This window comes from Numida meleagris, chromosome 2 (assembly GCF_002078875.1).
Source record: "Numida meleagris isolate 19003 breed g44 Domestic line chromosome 2, NumMel1.0, whole genome shotgun sequence".
Taxonomy (NCBI): Eukaryota; Metazoa; Chordata; class Aves; order Galliformes; family Numididae; genus Numida; species Numida meleagris.
The window spans coordinates 84,247,032-84,268,645 of NC_034410.1; the positions used below are offsets into that span (position 1 = coordinate 84,247,032).

The window sequence follows — 21,614 nt, forward strand, 5'->3', positions numbered from 1 at the left end:
AGCATCTCACTGTTCACTGGGGCAAAGGAGGAAGCCCTCCAGCTGAGGAACAATGAACAGCGTGAGTAGTCACTTCTTGAAATCTGTAAAGTCTCTTCCAAGCATGCCCTTTAAAATACTTTGCCTTGTTAATACTCTTCAACATAAATGCAGCTGTAATTGCTGCCTCCCACTTCCAAGATTTTAGCATTCCAAAGTTCTTAATATTTTAGAGAACGATATCATGAGAAGATGGTTTATTCAGTTGCTCAATTAAAACATCTATGATTTCATAATTTCAGGTTTTGTATTTTATAAAACAGAAAGAGCAAGATTCACTCCCTCTAGAAGTAGAGGGGATTCCTTACTATCAAGAATTTTTGTATTAAAAGTCCAGCATTGAAGCCTTGTCACACTCTGCCCCTATGACCGTTTGTTCAGACATCATTTAAACAAAAGATACCGTAAAGGAGCCAAGTCACAAGAAGCTATTTTATAATGTAAACTGACACTGGAGGAAGCCGGATGTGAGCACTGTCACTAAGTCACCCTGTCACCTACAGCACATGGCAGACAGCCCACTCAAATTCACTGTTATTACCAGAACAGCTCGTGACCACACAACACTGAGCTGCTTCCAGTGCAGTGCAGATGACAACTGAAGTAACCTTTAGGAGGAGCGAAGCCCAGTTTCCCCTGGCACTACAGCACTGATGTGGAAGAAAGAATCTGTCAGAGCTTTCCCTCTCCACCACCCTTCTATTTGAGACAGCGTATTTTTTCAGTATAGCAAAGGGCAAGGAAACGTCACTTGGTCCAAAGGGGCACCAAAGTCATAGCTCAACACTGTTGCAAAGGGATGGGCGAGAAGAATACAATAAACGTAACTTCACCCTTCTGCAAACAGAAGTATGTAGCTTTCATTCACAACTTATATGGATATAAAGTATTTTGGATTTTGTTAATTCAGCAAAAGCTGATGATATTCAGAACATCAAAACCAACACTATATCCACAGGCGGATGTATCACATTAATGATATCAAAGTCATTGAGGGGGGAAATCTTACATGTCTGAAAATGCATACAGCAGAGATTTTTTTCTTTTGACAGTATTTTCAATGCAACTTTTTTTTTCCCCCAAGGCAAATAATCTGACACATCTGATCTTTTCCAAGAAGGAAATTTAGAACAATTTTTATATTTAAAATATGTAACGGTGGCAATAGTTGTATTAGCATACCAGAAACACTCGAGTGCGAACCAATTTGTCTGCAGGAGGTTCAGGGGAGACCTTATCACTCTTTACAACTACCTGAAAGGAAGTCATGGCGAGGTGAGGATCAGCCTCTTCTCCTGCATAACTAGCAGGACTAGAGGGAATGGCTTCAAGTAGCACCAGGGAAGGTTCAGGCTGGACATTAGGAAAAATTTCTTCTCTGAAAGAGTGGTCAGGTGCTGGAATGGGCTGACCAGGGAGGTGTTCAACAAACATTTAGATGTTGTAATAAGGGACATGGTTTAGCAGAGAAATATTGGTGATAGGTGGACTGTTGGACGAAATGATCTTGGAGATCTTTTTCAATCTTGGTGATTCTATGATTCGGTGAATCCAACTATATATAAATACATACATGTATAAACACGATGTTCCAAACACATGTGTACATCATAAAATGACAAAAAAAATAGACTTCTGGGGGGAAAAGCTCATCCAGACAGTTAGCCAAGCTAAAGTAAGAAAAATATGAAAATTTAACCAATAGTACCAAAGATGCTCTTACAATCAGACTAAACATAATACTTTTTACAGGGGAAAGATTAGAATATTTACTGTATTTACCATTCTAGGTAATTCTTCAAAAAAGATACTGCACCTTTTCAGAAAATTAATGCAGAAAAATCCTGGAAGCACTTGTTGAGACAAGTACAACAGTCATATCCAAATCACCATCCTGACAATTCTGTCATGATCTATCCCTCAGTGTTCCACCCGTACCACAACAAAATGAAAAGCTTCATTCCAGGGAGGACTGTATTGAACAGTACAATATTTCTGACACATTTTGGGTCTTGCTGGAAGAGGTCTTGAAAATATTAATATTTTTAAAACTAGCACAGCAGAGCCCAAATAAAAGCTTTTGGGATCCTACTTGCTTCGTTTCCCAGAAGCATGAGACAGATCTAAGAAAATCCTACACCTCTCCAAGCATTACTTTGAACTACAGGTCTCATTTTGAAACTCAAGCTTAAAGCGTCAACTAGAAGAAATCACCTTAGTCACTGGCTTGGGAAAAAACTAATACTTTCCACAGTAACTATATGGAAAGAGAGAAAGAGGGAGGAAAAAGAACCCAGAGTGGAGATAGCTATCTATACTTTCACATTAGGTCCACATTGCATGACAGGAACTTCAAATCAAAGGTTTTTCTCCTACCTTTACAATACAACCCCACTACTTAATGTTCCCGATGCAAGCTGCACGCTCACAAAACTCCTCTAGTTCCACTTCCTTCACCCACCCCTCATACTCTTGCACAGGATACAAACGTTTTCCTTCTCATAAACTGTCTGGACAATGCCTTTAGAAGGGGTAAAATTTACAAGTTTTTTCCCCTCTTCTTCCTCATTATTCATGTGCAGCAGATCACAAGTAAAGATGAGCACTCTCGGGCAAGGCAAGACATCAAATATTTATAGAAAAGAACTTTCAAGACAGATATACAATACCAAAAGTTTGCCTTTGTCTTTCAATTCCTTACCACAACTGGAGTTTTATTCTTACTAATAAGCTTTCAGGTAAGTTAGAAACTCTGTGCACTGTTTCTCCGCATTTTTCTCAGAAAAAGACACAAGCAAAATTTTGAGTGATATCCACACCGTCCTACTCTGTGAGGCCTCACAATGGACTACTCTTGAATGCAAGAGAAAAAATAGTGAGAGTTAGAGCTAAATGCTCCAGTGGTCACTGTTGTGGCTCAGTGGTCCAGATTTTCTTGTGATGTAAACATACTGTGACCTCTTAGTGGCAGTGCAGATTTAAGTGCAACTGGGTACTATCAAAGAATAACATTAAATATTAATTCCTTGATAACTCACACAAACTGGTTTGAGTACACTTGTTTCAAATTTAGCTTTTCCTCAAATAATTAGATGTGCCAAAATTAGTGTTCAGCTGAGATTAAATGCTTAGATTCTCTGCTCTCTGTTATTTTTGGTGATAGAGGGAGGGAAAAAAGCTGAGTCACCATTTGAATGAGCTGGGAGACAATAAGGAGTGACAGGCAGCAAAAGGGCAATAGCGTAGGATGTATGTGGAAATGCTGGGGAGATGACAGATGAGAAGTACTGAGAGAAAAGGGGTAGTACAGCAGGAATCGAGGAGGCAAGAGATAAGAGAAAAAAGTGCAGATAGAGCAATGATAGTCATTTCAGTGAGTCTAAAAATAGTGCTGTAGCTGAAGCATTGCATACATTTCATATATTTCAAACATGGGAAATGCTAGTGTAGAAATTGTGATTTACTAATATTGATGTTTTAATCAACATTTTTACAAATTAAATGGACAAGAATCAACTTGATCGAAAACCATTAGAATAGGGCCATATCATAAGCACTTTTATTTGAGATGTGTTACACTTGCTATCAACAACTCAAAACTTGAATGATGCAACTGAATTTAGAACTTTACTGTATAAGAGATTAAGAATCTGAAGTAATACACAAGTACTTCGAGACTCTCAAGCATAATTTATTCACCTTGATCTCTCAATTTGAAAAAAAGTGCAACTTTCTTGCCTCCATATCACCTGCGCTACAGATTATATATTCAGCAACCTGTTCAATACCCCCCTCACTTCCTCTGCACTCATGACTGACTTTATAACAGGCTGAGAAATGACTGGAGCAGAAAATGTTATGTTCTCCTATATACTGGGAGGACAGAAATAATGAGGAACATATATAAAGACAAAACAACAGGACAGAGCTAAGATTACTTTCTTAAAACTACATGTTCACATGCATTGTAATCAAAGAAGATGCTGAAAGAGCTAGTCTAGGCATTACCTGACAATGCAGAAGGAAAAAAAAAGCCTGAAAATGTAAGCATAACACTTGATAAAAACAGGTGAAACTCAAATTTATTTTTTTTAAAACCTAAGTTTACTTTGTCTGGAGTGCTTTTACGATTATAAAACCGTGTCCACTAAAAAGACAAAGTCAAATTAAAATGCAACAGGTTTGTATATCAACACAAGTTCAGACAATTTTAATACTGCGACAGTTCAGATCCACTTTACATACTTACCATATGTAATCTTTCCTTTTTCTTCTTCGTCTACAGCTCTAAAAAGATGTGTAACATTAATCTGTGACACACCCATAGCAGTCTTCAGAATATGAGCTAAATCATCTTCTGTTATAGTACCATTTTCTGACTGGTATAGCTGTAAAACAAGACAGCAACATAAATCATTCCAAAGCTGAATACTGACTTCTATGAACACTGTAGTTCACCCGTGTACATTTACAAAATAAAGTTTATTATATCCAGAAACAAATAAGTTTACATGCCTAAACACTGGAATTTCAGTGATATTTTAGAGATAAGACAGTTTAACATGTTTTGCAGATACACAACTGTGAATAATCATCAGTTGATTGAGTTAGGCTTCCAAACTCCAAGAAAGCCTGTGGAAGCAGAAGACATAATTAGCTGGCCTAAGAAGAAACTATTTCCCACTTGCTCAAATATAAAACTAAAGAATCCCTTGACTAATGTTCAGCTGATGAGATATCCACCTTGGCTATAGATTCCCACATCTAAATGGAGCTGTATTTATCAGAACAGCCCCACTCCAAACAGTGATGAACCTGTACTTGTTTGAAAATACACACTCACGTTATCTAGAGAATAATAAGGCTTCTTTTCAAGTCCTGAAGCAAAGAGTTCGCTACAGATAAAAAGTTAACTTTACTACTGACAAATGGAAACTAAAAATCACAACTCATATCCTCATTTTATCTTTTATATGAACAGTGCTTTCCCCTGAAAAAAATAACCTGAGTATTTCATAATATCTGTACCAAACTTCATTACATTTTTAAAAATCTCATTCTGCTTTTTCAATAGAAAAAAGTTTAGGACATCCTTGTCTAATTTTGAAGCATGACACAGCTGCAAACACTGAGCTATGTTAAAAAAGGATGCTTTGGAAACTTTTAGTTTCTCTACAGCATTAAGAACGTGGAAACTTCATCAAGACAGCACACCACAAAGGAATAAAAAGAATTGAAGTTCTGTGGAAAACAACGTTCATACTCAAGTCAAGACTCTCGCCTTTTCCTCCCTAGCATCCAGCTTGCATGCTGCTTCACAAGAAGTGGGGACAAGACAAAACTTGTTTAATTACTTGATCTAGGAAAATACAGCAATCAGAAGGTGATATTTGATACAGCTCATAAGTGTCACATGGCCAAGATTTACACCACTCTTTCACTTCCTTAACACTTAGAAATGGAGGATGCCTAGCACTTACACTGGAGTGATGCTCTTGGAATTGGTTGCCAAAATCCCCAATTCTACTTCTAATTGCCTACCACTTTAGATCTCTGGTAACTCAGTAACCCCTATTTTTCACGTTCTCCAGTCATATACTAAACAGTCTCACTTTGAAAGTTTGCTCAGCTATATAAAAAGCTGCACTTTATCCCTAAATATAAATGACAGCCAAACTCGACTGAAATAGTGCCCAAAAGCCACATTCAAGTTTACTCTAAGGTTGTTCATTTTAGTAAGAGGAGACAGAGAGAAACAAACATCATGTGACCATTTCTGTATGCCACTACATAAATAAAATACAATAAGCAAAGGCAGAGATCTGCTTTTGCCTCACAAGTAGCATTAAGTTATCCGTTCTAACAGCTGTTGATTTTCCACAAGATTTGCAGGAAATAAATATTGTTGCAACTTCATCCTTTGTCAGATTTGCTCAACACTGGTAAAAAGGTGACAGACACCAAGCATTCATAGCAGCCTTATTTCTTTAGCAAAACATAGTTAAGTATAGTAGAAATTTGCTGAAGAACCTGAGAACAGCTACACTCCAAAAATAAGACTGCCATGTAATACCACAAAATTCTAAGTTCTGAAGTCCATGCATTCACCAGTGGTGACAGCAACAAGTGTTAACATTTTCCTGTTTTGGTAGCACTGAAGACATAAGTCCCTGGAAGTTCAAGGCAATCAGAAAAGGTAATCTAAAATGCAGCAAAGCTTGAAATAGTAATATTAAAGAAATCAGTTTACAAGTAAGAAATTTCAGTGTCAGACAAACCCACTTGGATGGCAAACATTAAGCATTGCTGCTGTTGGTTTCCCAAAAAGCTTGCATTAGCCATCAATGCTGATGCTAAAACAAACTACAGAGGCTACAACAAGATCAGGGACACTTCTGGGAAGTCTAGATTTTAGACAGATAATTCAGGACATGAAGAACTGAGGGACTAAAAAAGAAACACTGCAAGATTAAGAGGGAAAAATGAACCTTACCAAGAAGATAAAGGGGGGGGGGGCGGGGGGGGGGGGGGGGAAGCTCTCTCTAACACATACAACTGCAAGTTTTTATTTTTCTTAACTTGACAAAAAAGATTTGATTGAAACATTTTAAAAGCAGTACGCATAACTCATTAGCCATTCATTTAATAATACAAAAGACTCGGGGGTCTGGACTCAGTGTACTGAAAGACTTCATGAGCTCCACATAACAATTCCACTCTACAAACTCCCATCATCTTACACAACAAATTCGCACTTCACTCCCTCTGAATATATTCTCCTAATCTACCTTTCAGTTAATGCTAATTACATTTTAAATCAAGTGTTTGAAAGGCATGTGGAAAAAAGTTTGTTAAAAATTTAATGAAAGAATAATTTCTAAAAACAAAATTTAAGTAAACTATATATAGGAAGAAAATGCCACTTACCTGAAATGCCAGTTGGATTGTTTCCAGAGTTTTGGATGGCTTACAGACAACTGACAGAGCAATGACAAATTCTCGAACATCAATTATGCCATCTTCATTCTGCGAAAGAAATTCTCTAAATATGGCAACTTGTCTCAGAAGTTCCAAAAATAACAGCCAACAACAACTAATATGCAGAATATTCAGGAGGATACATCATTATATGTAATTAATTGCAAAAACTGGGCTTGCATAAGCTTCATAGGCACTTTTCAGCCTTCCAGTTGGAAGCTCTATTCAAATATTCATGAAAGACAGGGCCACTATTGTTAGGCTTTACTTGCATAGCTAAGATTTTTACATTTACTTATTTGGGTTGAAACTAAAATTGGAGAACCAGAGGTCAAACTAGTCTGATTTAAGTCTTGACTACATTATACGTGCTCTTTGGTCTAGGATACCAATGTGGACACATCCATCCATCTCCTGGTGCAAACAGGATCTCATGAAGAAAAAGATAATGGTCATTTTTCCCCATCCCAACTGATTGCCAGAGGAATAAAAATCTGGCTCATTTGCCAACTTCTTTGGTCCTTCAAGCTTTCAGGCATCTTAGAAAAATGATTTGTTTTTTTTTTTTTTTGCAACCATTATCCATTGCATTCAATTGCAAGAAGCAGTTGTAATGGTTTGGCCTGAAGCTTTTTTTTTTTTTTAAATCTAGAAACAAAATCAGTGTTGTCGAATTGATACTCCTTTTACTTTCTACCTGAATGTTGGCTTCATTTATTTGATGATGGGTGTTACTACCTTTGATGAAAGGGAAATGCAGTAGGCAAATACTGTGGTGAAATGCTCTATCGCTTATAGCTCTCTACAACTACCTGAAAGGAGGCTGTAGTGGAGTGAGGGTCAGCCTCTTCTCCCACATCACTAGTGATAGGACAGAGGGAAATGGCCTCAAGTTGCGCCAGGGAAGGTTCAGGTTGGATATTAGGAAAAAATTCTTCTCAAAAGAGTGGTCAGGTGCTGGAATGGGCTGCCCAGGGAGATGTTCAAGAAATGCTTACATGTTGTATTAGGGGACATGGTTTAGTGGGGAAATACCGGTGGTAGGTGGACGGTTGGACTAGATGATCTTGAAGGTCTTTTCCAGCCTTGGAGATTCTATGACTGTAAAATGCTTAGCACTGGCCCAAATCAGACTTCAGTGAATTCAACAAGAAAATTAGGCTAGAACAGAGTTTATCATAAGTAACACAATTTTTAAACATACTACTGTTTCTTACCTCATCAAAAAGGGCAAACATGCTTTCTAACGTGTGAGAAGCTGGAAATTCCAAATATGCTGAAAATTCTTTAAGATCAGTCTTCTCTTTTTTCATTTTCATAGCACGCGTAGCATATTTATCAAGATCATCCTCAAGTGTTTCTGGCTTCAGCCTAGAAAGCACATTATTTTTATACATTTTAAAAATAAACCTAACTTTAGACTATAGACATCGACATACTGAATGAAGCAATGATAATGGTATAAAGCACTACGAAATCCAGAGTCAGAATTACCAAGCAGCTTTACTCTGTAATAATGGATTCTTAACATTTTAAGGCTGCCATTAGTTCTTAAACTATGTTAGAAATTAATGGAAAGTTTTAGGAATTCTGGTTAGAAACTTGTGTCCTCTTCCTTGATTATGAGCCATATGTATAAGCAGTCCAATGTGTGCAAGAAAAGCATGAGTCTAGAACTAGCTAGTATCAAATACCAAGCATGGAGAAGTAGGTAGGATTTAGGTCACCTGAACATGGCCACGTTGACAGTAACATAAACCAATTACGATTCCAAATTTACTAATGTCCCTGAACAGGAAAGACTTGGTGCATCTTGTCTAAAAGGAATCTGGGATTACATAATGGCGATTATACTGTTAATCCTGTTTGTCAGTCCTCGTTCAGTCTGTAGTTAGACCAACACCATTATGAAGCTACCCATCAAACAAGGCTATAGCAGTTAATACTGCTACAGAAATTACTTCATTCCTTCTGACTGCAAAACCGATGACAGAACAGGTTTCTACTAAGGCAGACATCTACTGCATGGATTTATTGGTTTGTTTTCTGTTGCTTTTTTTTTTTTTTGCTAAATCAAACTTCTTGGTTTTGCTTTGTTAACAATAATTTTTACTATGGAAGTAATAAAAATTAGAGATGCTGCAAATATGTGGGGAAAAGTAAATTCCCTGCCTGATAAAACATCAAACAAATCTTGACCAGCAAGTTTACTCTGAACTGGTTTAGGTTAATGCGGGCACCCAAAATTCTCAATCTGAAGACAAAAAAAGCCAATAGCAATATTCTTCTGCAGTTAACTGTTCTGCTGCTTGCTCCTGCAGACAAAGGAAGGCAATTATTTATGCAAGATCACAACTGTCTCCAGACAGCAGCTGGACCTCCTCAGCAGCTTCTTCTCAGTGAGGAGACTTGGATCAAATATTTAACTACTACCAACGTACCCAAGCTTTGGAAAACAGCTAATGGCACTCTTAAGTAGGAGGAATACCTGATATATGAGCTCCAGACCTTAAAGGCTTACTGAAATGACTGAACAACCCTTCCCAAAACCTATACTTCTAAGCAAAAACAGAACTACTATGCTATACTATCTGCCATTACCTAGCCTAACTTGCAAAAACTGTACTAACAACTCCAAGCTCTGTATTTCTGAATTATAAGACTTAAATACATACCAATTCTTTCAAAGCCCATAGCCCCTACAAAACATTCACATACTCTCTCCGCTCTTGAAGGAAAGTGCCTCTCATAAGTTTTGGTCCTAGGCAGTATAAAAAGAGCATTAAAACGCTTCCTTGCAAACATTCATTTTCTGTGATCTAGTGAAAAAGGAGCAGGAATAAAAAAGGAATCCACAGAGGGCTTGAGATGCATACAGATCTCAGCTTCTAACACGCAGCACTGCACATAAAACCAGTCCATAGATAATACATCCTCACTGTAGTAGCTGAAATGGATTTTAACTGCAGAACAAGGCCAGCTGGCATCTGAATACTCCCTTGAGATAATCCATCTCTGACACAGAATATGCAGTCTAACATCTGTCTCTAAACCAGAGATTTGATTTGGAATAAAGTCACTCAAATTTCACCACAAATAAGCACTTGTTTGGTGACTACTATTAGAGACTTGATGGGATCTCCTGTTCAACAGTCAACCTTTCAGTAGCCTGAAAAGCTAAAGTTAGAAGAGTAAAATCTTGTACTGAAAATAGTTGTGATTTGCCACAAATCTAATAGATGTGGTTTGAGATCATAAATACAGAAAAATGTGCGAGCCAATCTCAAAAACAGTACGTGGATCAGAGAGGCAAAACTTTTGCTTCAGCTTGAGTATGAACGCATTGTACTTCCTGGAATCCAAGGTAGGTTTATTCCCTCTACTCCCTTCAGAATCAGAAGGTAACTGGTATATATATGACAAATAATGCTGAATTCTTTCAAAGCCAAGTGTTCCAAATCCTACAGTAGACTGTAGCACCGAACTGAAATTGTTTTGGATGTCTCAATTCCTTTAAAATTGTTACTTTTATAGAACCATAGAATATCTTCAGTTAGAAGGGACCCATACGGATCATTGAGTCAAACTCCAGGCTCTACACTGGACCACCCAAATACCAAACCATACGTCTGAGACCATGGTCTAGATGTTTCTTGAATTCCAGCAGCTTGGGGCTGTGACCACTGCCCTGGAGAGCCTATTCCAGTGCCCAACCACCCTCTCGGTGAAGAACCTTTTACCCCAGTGGAAGCTATAAAGCCTAGAAGGTCAACAGTGAATGTCTCTGCTCGTGAAACCGTATGTTTCCAGGATCTAGGCTTTATGGGACATAAAGTTATTTGCTACTGTGGTGTTTTGCTTCATTTTGTAAGCCAACCTCTAAAGATGGAGAGGACTGTTTCACGATGTACAGTTCTGAACGTTTAATCCTCCACAGCAGAATTGACTAGGAAAACCAGATCCCTGAAGGTAGGATACTTTCAGCACAATTACCACTCTTCTTACTGAGTGAAATGTCTTATCTCTTTAAAGTCAGTTTTAGTTGCATTTGATCGTCTGAAAACAGACTCTTTCCCTGCATGCTGGAAACCTGCCAAAAAGCTTCTAGTGTCTCATAGGGCTGAAAGCCTCATAAGAGCAGCTGGATGTTGTAGCTAACTACTGTAAACTACAAGTTCAGAGAAATATGCCCTAAGCCAAAGAAGCAAAACACATTCAGTTTTCTGTCTGCTGATGTACTTCCGTGCAACTTCACGTTGTTATAGAGAAAGAATACTTAACAACTGCAAAACTGACCTGAATTGATCCCATGAGGCAGGGTCTATCATAGTTGGTATTCACTATATCAAGCCTAATCTCTGACTGCCTCCTGTAAAGGACAGTACTGTTTTTACCATGAATGCAGATGAAGAACATCCTCCAGAGATTTTTTTCTTATTAAACATGATCTCTGTAACAGTCTAAAGGTATGACAGTGTTAGCTGTGAGGCGTTATTACTTCTTGAGTTACAAAGCTCTACCTACAGTCTGGACCACAGTTTCATGAGCATATGGACAACAGAAGTTTGTATCATGGGCTGTTGAAGTTGAGTACTCTTGTTGAGTAGATGGGTACCAGATCTATGAGGTAATTATCATCTCTCCTTGCAGCTCTTACAAGGTTACATGGGCACTGTCTACTTAGGATCCTCGTGGCTGACTGGACAGTATAATACTGAGGGTCAAAATGGAAGTACTGTTTAATTCATTTCATTCTTACTGAAGTACTTCATTTCTGAAGAGACAGCAGAACTGATTCAGGTTCTAAAATAAGGTTGACTATCACTGAACTTACTTGGGCCTGGGAGTATGTAAGGAGGTACACTTTGCAGGCTTGCTAATGTTGTTGAACCTTCTTCTGGGGTAGACAACTGTTTTATGCAACAGACTTCTCTAGTGCTCAATACATGGATCCAAGACAGCAACAATGATCAGGCCCAGAAAAGTAGAGGACATTGTTAAAAAACCAAAAAATAATTAAGTAAATAAATAAATTACTATCCATTGTTTAAGATAAAACCTCCTAGACTAAGATAGAATAATCCTACCAAGAAAGCTCAGGATTTTTTTGCAATCTGACCTGAAAAAGACCACCTTATGCAGACTATACCTTTTAAAATAAATGAAAATCAGCCATTCTATCTTCAATGAAAAGCACCAATAACCTCTGTGTCTGTGTACTAAATATATACACTAAGTCAATAATCTGCCCAAAGGGCCTTTTGCCATACATATACCAACAACATAAGATACATATTCACCATATTACAATACCATATTTTGTTTTTGCTGTATTTGATATACTTATTTCTTTTTGATGTAAGAAGTAGAAGCCAACTGTCATACTGGAAAGAAAATGCGTCATGCTGTACAAGTATTTTTTTGCATGCTAAGCAGCTCCAAAAGTACATGAAAAATCTTAGTTACTAAAGAATATTTGCCAAAATGGCTGCAAGCAGATAAGAAAAATCAGGGAGTAGAAAAAACAGACTAAACCAGAAAGATTTAAGACACCTCCAACCTTGCAAGACGTTCTAATTCACAGCTGGGATTGTAAGTGAAAGATAGGTGAAAACAAACAAAAAAAAACCACAACAACCAAAAAGCAATCATGAATAATACAGTAGAGTAATGAATTTTAACAAATTGAAGAGTAGATGAGGTAAAAAGAGAGAAGAGGTACTAGAAGAAATCAGTGCAAAGAAATTGTGGCTCAACAAATAGTGTCATAAGACACCTACCCAGATTAAGGATAATTTATCTCTGTGTATTTTTCTGAAGATGTGAACGTCCTGAACCACTATAATTAGTTGAACAGAATGTCAAATTACACCAAGACCTGACTTCGTAAGCCTAACAGCAAACAGAACAGTGACTACAAGAAATTTCTACCGTGTATTGCAACATGTACTACAGCTGACCATTTTGAAGAGAGGACAGATCTTTTTAATATTTTAAGAAAATAAAAGAATTACAACAGAAAAAATTAGAAACTTATCTGACCAAAAATGGAAAATTCTTTAAGGAGCTACTGATAGCCAGCAAATCAAGGTTCCATAAGAAATCAGAACAACTAAAGCTAGAATGTCCTTCTCATTAATGGGCAAAGTGAACATAGAAATTAGAATAAGCAGAAGTTTGACACAATATGAACAAATCAACTTTGTGCAGAACTTAAGGATCTCCTTGCTGGCGACTGCACTAATGCAGCTCAAAACAAATTATTTTGTTAAAAAAATGGAGATAAGAATTATAATTAACATACTAACATCTTTTGCAAATGTATGAAGAGGTCTGTAAGGCACAAAAGTTGAACAAACTTCCATGTCTAGAACATGTTAATAGATCTAGTCAAAGTACGAACAGGAAATCATTTCTAAAATACGGCCATGAATTATCATCAAATGAAATTAATTGAAATCATCAAATGCTGTTGACTATTTACAATGTCTGAAACCTATAGTAAAAACTGCATATCTTCGGAATCTGTTCATTGGTCAAACACCAGTCATCAGGCTCAACAGAAGCATAATTGCCTGAAGAAAATGAGCTTAGAATTTGAGAAGACAATACCAATCAATTGATCTCATTTATAAAAAAGTCATTTTAGTACAGAGTTCAAAATGAAGCTGCTGATTTTCAGCCAGCTGTGACCTGGCAACTGTATAGCTGCGTTGAAAGAGCTCAAGCTCTTCATTAAATGAAGCATAGGGCTTCAGTGCTGTGGCTACATCTTCTGGATTGCAATTGGATCCCAACTGGAGCACAGGCTCAGCAAATTTTACAGACATGTAAATGATAACTAATCCTATAGATATATCGTATGAACAAACAGTTCTCCAGTGTAGCAAACTGAGATGTAACATGATTTCAAAGAAATCAAAAGAAAAGTCTGGGTTCACCTTAAAAGTGTTGCATTTAAAAGCAAGTGTTACTTGGAAGATACGCTCTTCTTCAAAAGGAAGTATTAAGACTGGATGCAAAATCAATGGGATAAAATTTACTGCTGGAGTTATTCGGGGATGTGACTAGATGATCTTAATGCCTTGCTGGCCTCAAAGCCTTTGAATAAGCAGCAAATGAGTGCATTTTCATCAATCATGCATTAGAGTTGAAATCATATTACAAGCTTCATCCAGTTGTGCCAGAAAAATACCATGGTAATAGCCTTACTTACTGGCACCTACCCAAATCAAGACAGAATAATAGTTCACCAATGCATAACTGCTCAAATCTGATGGAGAACTTTTAGATTGTGAGGAGCTTCACTCACAAATGTACATAATCATGTTAGAGGTCAAATAAACACTCTAAAAAGTTTAATTTGAGGAAAGAGTTTTAAACTGAGCAGACAGAAGCTAGACAATTTTACAAGAAGATTAAACTGAATCCTGGGATTATCAACTGCATCATAAGTGAGGGGCTTTTTTGTTTCGTTGGGTTTTTTGTTTGTTTTATACTGAAAATTCAAGAGTTTTTGGTCTGAAGAAAGAATCTTTCTGGTTCTGTTTAGAAGTCTTTACTGTCCTACTGGAATTCTTTTCAGATGGAGTCCCTAAAATGAAGAAATAAGTGTCTGTAATCTGTATGCATAATGTATGCTGTCCTACATTCCTTTTTCCTCAAATATATCTTTGCCTCCTTTTTTTCCCCCGTTTGTGAACACAAGATGAAGGAAAAATAGCGAAATGAAATGAAGTATGGAATGGAAACATAACTATGCTCCATATTTTAACTTGAAAAAACAAAAAAGGAAAAATTTGCTTGCATGTTACAGTTCTTAATAGGCTGAAAATGTAAGTTCAGATTGTGGTTGCTTAATAGGAGGAGAGGGGCAAAGGAGAAAGACTGGAAAAATAGCAACAAGTTCTACTTTTTAGTTTATGTGATTTTTTTCACTGTTTGCTGAAGCACTTCAGAAAGGTAAAGCCATAGAGAACTGGTGTCAGAAGAGAACAGATGAGCCAAGCCACTTAAAGTAAGGTATTTCATTATAAAGTACAATTAGCAGTAACCCACTCAATAGACCGGCACTTTCTTGTGCTTCTTGGGAAAGAATAAATCCTCTGCCCTCTCTATTACAACATTAACCCCAGTCACAAGATTGTATTATGGCAGCACTGTTCTCCTTCATAAATGTCATGGGAAAGGGCAACTGACTCTTTGCTTTATCAAATATTACAAGCCCCACTGTATTTCTGATCCTCTTTGGGATGTCTTGAGACATTTGCTTCTAATACAGTATTGGTTTAATCTTCATATTACTTTCCCTGACTGTAATACAACAGCATTTCACATGTAGTCATAAACGCAGCGTACTAGTAGAGAACATATTGTTATATGAGGAAAATCATACATAAACGTATAAAGAATGCACCTCATATATAAATATTGTATATACTCACCCAAGGCTTCTCACAAGCTTTGCAAATTCTAGAAGACATGTGTCTGAAGGCAGACGAAGTTGTCCTTCAGCCAAAGCTAGCTGACAGTCTTCAAATGTATAGTCTGTCACTGGAACTCCCAACGCTCTTAAATAAACCAGAGAAATACAGTAAGCAAGTTAGCCTATGAAAAATGAGCAGAATGTTATTTTGTTTTATGTGGCAAGAAGTTCTGCAACACTTCTCCTTATTCTGAAGAAATAAGGGAAATACCATAAGAGAAAAGTTCACATACAAAGACTGAAATGTTTGTAAATATCGTAAGAGTTGGAGACGAAGGGACATGGCCAACCTCTTTTCAGCAGTCTGTGGGAACAGGACAAGGAGAAATGGCCACAAACTGGAGCATAGGAAGTTCTGCACCAATATGCAGAAGAACTTCTTCGTGAGGGTGATAGAGCACTGGAACAGGCTGCCCAGGGAAGCTGTGGATTCTCCTTCTCTGGAGATATTCAAGATCTGCCTGGATGCCTACATGTGCAACCTGCTGTAGGGAGCCTGGCAGGGGGGTTAGACTGGATGATCTCTAGAGGTCCCTTCCAAACCCTTAGTTCTGTGATTTCTGCTGTGGTGACAGCAGGTCACCTCCACTGGCAGGTTCTTGTTCATCACTGGTGAAAACGCACAGGAAACAACGGTGACTACGTTGAAGAAACTGGGAATTCGCTCTATCAAATAGTATCATTGTGCTCTGTGAATCTGCTTTCATTTCCATGGAAGCAAATAGGAGGCAACGTTTTGGAGCAACCTCAAAAGGAAGATTAAGAAAGATCAGGCTACTAGAACTCCATGGTAGGTAAAGAAAGGCCTGACTGACTGGCATCCCAGAACCAATGCCAGATTTAAATACATCCTCTAAAGGTCCCCAAAAATACTGAAGGAGTCTTTCCAAAGAGGAATAACAAATTTGTGACAGAACAAATCCCAAACAAAAGCAGATATCATCTCAGGCTCAGCCAAACTGGAAGGAAGAAGAATGAGTTATAGCTGAGTGAACCTCTTTACAGAAGGGGCAGTATTTTGACCAGACTCAGTACTATTGGTACAAAAAACATCTACTACAGTTAATGCCTGTATGTGTTCCCACTGTCAAACATGCTTTGTCCTTCTCAAGTTAGATTGCATCTTCTCTTGCTCATCTGTTGGCAGCGTTTCTGCCTTTGGTCTTCCAGAAAAAGGGAAATGAACCGGAACAGTGCGTATGTGAACGTCCAGACTTTCAGCATTACAAATATCAATAGTAAAGTAGAGGAAGCAACAACTTTTGCTCACAGTAAATTCTGTTGTAGGATCTACCAAAGCCAGATAAAGTTAGAGCTCAAGGAGCTCCTGAGTTCAGAAGCTAAATCACAAGCTGTGTAGGGCTTAGAGTGTAACACAAAAGGATTTTGATTTCACCTCAATGTTGAAGAAGCTGAAGCTGCTTTTGAAACCTAAGAAAAACAGAGACGTTACCTATACAAGCTGAGGCCTACAAGGCAGAAAATGCAGACGTGTATTCATATGTATATTTATATTATAAGTTTGTGAAATTAGTTCCTGAAAAACAGCAGGAAAAAATGCTTTCAGAATAACAAACCGGACTGAGCAACTTCTGGTCATAACATACACATCACTGAGATGATCATGGTCCAGGAAAAAGAAACCCGTAAGATCATATTCAAATAGGTGGTGGTATATGGCAGCAGCAAAGATGAACGATACAGATTGGGTGGGGTACGTGTCCTTTGAATGCATCTTCAAAAGGACAATTCTTGTTGTCCTGGTTGAGAAGGAATACAGTGAAGACATGTACCTGCTCAGGCTCTACAGCAATTAATAAATGGCATTTACCTTTGTTATTAGTATGGCTGCCTAAGGGCCATACTAATGGTACTGCCCTTGAATCTGAAGAACAAGAGGACAGTTACGCTTTAGAATTTGACCTGAAACAGAGCCAGAAGGCCAGGCTCACTTTGGATTTCTCTGTGAACAAAACTTTTTGGGAAGTCAATTCATTAATCCCACAAGAAACTAATTTCCCGAAGAAGCAAACCTTCATCAATGATAGCATCTCTTTGTTAAATATTCTATTTATATGAGTGAATAGGAAAACCCTTGTCTTGAAAACCCATCAGTTGCACTTGCAGCTGCCCCACAGAAAGGGGCTTCTTCCATAAAGGCAACAAGCAGAAGCAGTGTAAGAAACTGACACCTTGTCAAGTACTTTGTTTAACAGGTATGAGAAGTTGTTCACCAGACAAGACCACCATGAAGGAAAACAAATTTCAGGAATTGAAACTGCATCTATCATTGTACACATTAAGTTCTATAAGTTCCCCTTGAAATTGGGGGCAAGACACATGGTTTTACCATAACACTCATTATGGACTGAGAACTGTATTGTTATCTGGGACTACCACCTTTGCTGCTGTAAAAGATCCAGTTGGATTAGACTCTTCTTCCAGAAAAGCACGATGGAGTTGAAAAATAAACATCTAAACAGATCTTGAAGTGACCTCTTCATATCATAGTACAGTCATTGATCTAACCTTCAATAAAAGGAGCTAGCAGTGCACCTACTAGCACCTGAAGTACTGGAGATGCAGCTGCCACAGCTCAAGAACAGACAGACAGCATCTCAGCTATTATCTACTACGTTAAAAGCCACGTGAATGGACTAGCAGATTGGAGAACTGTCATTTGAAGCAAGCATCTGGAAGTGGCCAGTAGTACATGTTATTCAATTTCTGTTCAATTCTATCACAGTTTTCTCTTAGCATATTTTTCATTATTATGTGTGAGTAGAAAGAATAAATTGATGCTATTTTTAACAGGTCTACAGTAATCCACAGCATCCAGGAGTCAGCATCTTGGTTTATTCCCATCTGCATTTTAACTACAGAACTTGGACATCCAAACATGCATTTTCCTTCCATATCAATACAGGATGTACAGCTCTTTCTTCACCTCAAAACAAGCCATACTCGCTATCTTCTGTTCTTCTATTCTTCAGAAGAGAGAGGGAAAAACAAAAGGAAGAGGAAAATAATCTCTCTATATAGCCATAGAAGGGAAGGCTTTCAATATGCAGGTTGTTGTAAACTTCCATAGCCTTTCAAAATTTCTCCTTATACCACACAATTTCTATCATCTTCTAATTGGAATAGAGAGTTAATAATGAAGGCTTTGTAACTATGTTTTTTACCCAAAGGCTGAGGAGAACACTTGTATGTTGAGCCAGCTGATCTTAAGATTAACTACAGAAGTCTCCGAAGCTACTGCAACTCAAAGATAGCTTAATTCACGCTGATCCTTTTGTTTTTCTTTTATGAGAAAGGTTCTTTTTGTACAACAGATAGGGAATTGTTCTGTTATACTATAGGCTCAGCATCCTTAAAGAAACTCACAAAGCTGCGTTCGGCTTATAAACCAGAGAATTACCAGTTACTGCCTACAAATTGGCCTTTGGTCGAAAACTGGAACTTCTCGTCTGTTTCTACTAAGTTCCAACAAAAGAGATTTAGATTTTACAAGTTCTTGCAAAATTAGCTGAAAGATTCCTAAATTCTTCAAGAGTTATTAATAACCATAAAGGTTCTCTGCAAATACTAAAAAGAACATCTACTGAGTAGTGGAAGATTTACCGCAAGGACAAAAAATGAATGTCAGATTTTTTTAAACTGTCAAATGTGAGGGTAATTAAAAATAGCAAAAGAGAACTAAGGTCAGTGTGTTCAATGTTTGTTTTATCCTACACTGTAGTTAAGCGTTCTCAGTATCCTCACATCGATACAATGCAAACAACTAATTGAACTTGAATGCTAGTGTTCTATAGTGTTCTATTTCTAAAATAGAAGCAGTTTTCTTATGTGTTACTATTAGAAATAACCCCCAGGCTAACAATGAATACATGAAATTATTCTTAACTTTAATAAAAAAAAGCCAGAGCTGAAAATGGAACCTCAGTAGTAGAAAATTCAGTTACATTAACTTTCATACAATTCAACTGTACCTTCCACCTCAAAGGACTTAAATACCCACAGCAGCAAAAGACTAGTCTTGTTATATGAAAGCATGTTAAAAACAAAACAGTTCCTATAGTTCCTACTGTATTTGTGACTCCCTGCCTTCCTCATACAGGAAAATAAAGTAACTGCTACATAGTTTGTATATATTACTGTGGAATACAAGCTGCTTTGCAAGCAGGCAAATACACTGATGTGATTTAGTGATTTAATTTATTGCATATTAAAAGATACTTACTCTGCCATTATACGTCTGACGTTATTGGCATACAACACTGGATTTTTTCTTTCTTCTTCTGAAGGAATATACACAGGAAGAAACTGCATACAGAAAACTGAATTATACCAAGAATGTTTAACACTTGAAGTAATCTGCACTACAGCACTGTGGTGAAAAAATGTATACAGTTTGATTCTATTTACAAAATTATATTAGCAAAAGAACTAAAATAAATTAAAAAAAAAAAAAGAACATTTAAATGCTTAGAGATACATCATACTTCCAGAAATTCATTTCTTACTTCATGGAACCTAAACGGAGTCCTATCTTCCTTTCATTAAGTGGGAACAGGAAGTTTTAAGTCATTAAAAAGTACTAGCATTTTCTCACATTAACCTCTTACATTCAAATAAATACTCCTTTTTGTTCAGCTCTTTGCAGATAACCAAGAAATGCAACAGGTATACGAGCTCTGTTTACGCCTTAAATTTTGAGAATACAAATTATCAGGACATCAGCTATTTACTGTTCCCACTGCATGTTTTGTAATCATTTATGATTGTTCAATGTACAAATCACAAGTGTTTTCATCTTCTGTTGTCAGAGGTTCTGAAAGTTTCTCCATCAAATGGGACACTGGATATTAGAATTCAAATAATAAAAAACTGTGAATAAATGCAGACGGCCACAGACAATTAAAGTGGAGCTGCTCGAGACCAGTGATATAAAAGGAAGCTTTCAGAATGGGATGATTATGATAAAAGTAATTCCAACATTTGCGTATGAATCTAAGTGTTTATTAACTATGATGTAAACCCCAAGATCACTGCCCATCTCACCTATAAAAACCCTCAGAATATTCCAGTTCCACAGAGTAATTAGTTTCTCAGATATGAGGAACAGGAGGGGATCACTCCGATTCCTCCCTACCCCACATCGTTACAATTTCTTTGATAACACAGTCCTTTGAGATAATTTATCCACTAACTGAACAAAATGTTCATAGTTCTGTGGAAAGCTTCTGAAATAAAAAACACAATTGCAATAAGTGTAGTTATATTTGATATACTAATCTATGAGTAGTACACAACTGGAATTATGTTCCAGGAATTTCATATTGATCTTAAAAAAATAAAAGTATTGGAATAAGAATGAATTTTATCATTTAAAGTAAATCACTCTCAATAACTGAAGTTCGCAGCATTTTAGAATCATACAATGGTATTCTGTGAATGGTATGGTCCGCAGTACCAAAAATGCTGCCTTTAGATGCTTATCTGTTTCTTAAAAGTGCTCAAAGATGAACAAATCCTGAATTTACTAGGGGGTTTCCTACAGCTTTCCCTGTACGTAGCACTGCAACTGAAAACATACTACTTGTGTCTTCCAGATACAGATACATACACGAGCCTGATGCAATACGATATACAGAAAGACAAAGCAGATGAAGTTGTCAAAGACAGAAAGATCGTTCCTTTAAATTTTAAGTCCAATTCTATTTATTTTACTTTGAGTTGCAAATTGCTATCAGGTAATTCATCCAAAGGATGATTTTGAGGGTGATCCGAAAGACAAGCCTGAATATGAGGCGATTTCAGAGATGTTCTACATGCCTGTGCCTAGACAGAAACATCACTAACATTTTGGCATCACTAACAAAACTAACAGAAGAACTCTCAGCTGCTGCCGATTGGGATGGATATATGAATGCCGGAGCTGAGAGGCGAGGAAAACAAACTGACATGAGCCAAAGCAAACTACATGTGCTGATGATCACATACTTTTCTTTGAGAGAAGAAGTGATTGTTCCGGGATGCAAAATATGCCAATCTTTATAGTAACTTCTTATAAAATCTACATAGATGTTTGCTTCCAAATAAGCACACT

General features: G+C 37.3%; 1 protein-coding gene across 4 annotated transcripts in view; it reads right to left on the reverse strand.

Moving 5' to 3' along the window:
* Positions 1-21,614, reverse strand: part of LPCAT1 (lysophosphatidylcholine acyltransferase 1) — a 65,187-nt gene that overhangs the window by 13,770 nt on the left and 29,803 nt on the right. For all 4 annotated transcript variants that reach the window (XR_002434768.1, XM_021385491.1, XM_021385490.1 and 1 more), the window contains exons 9-13: positions 19,746-19,828; positions 15,462-15,587; positions 8,235-8,388; positions 6,967-7,065; positions 4,289-4,427 (exon numbers count right to left, since the gene is read on the reverse strand). Coding sequence is in view for 3 of the 4 variants with exons in the window: in XM_021385491.1 (XP_021241166.1) it covers positions 4,289-4,427; positions 6,967-7,065; positions 8,235-8,388; positions 15,462-15,587; positions 19,746-19,828 (601 nt within the window). In the remaining variant the exon portion in view is untranslated. The remainder of the gene's footprint in view (positions 1-4,288; positions 4,428-6,966; positions 7,066-8,234; positions 8,389-15,461; positions 15,588-19,745; positions 19,829-21,614) is intronic.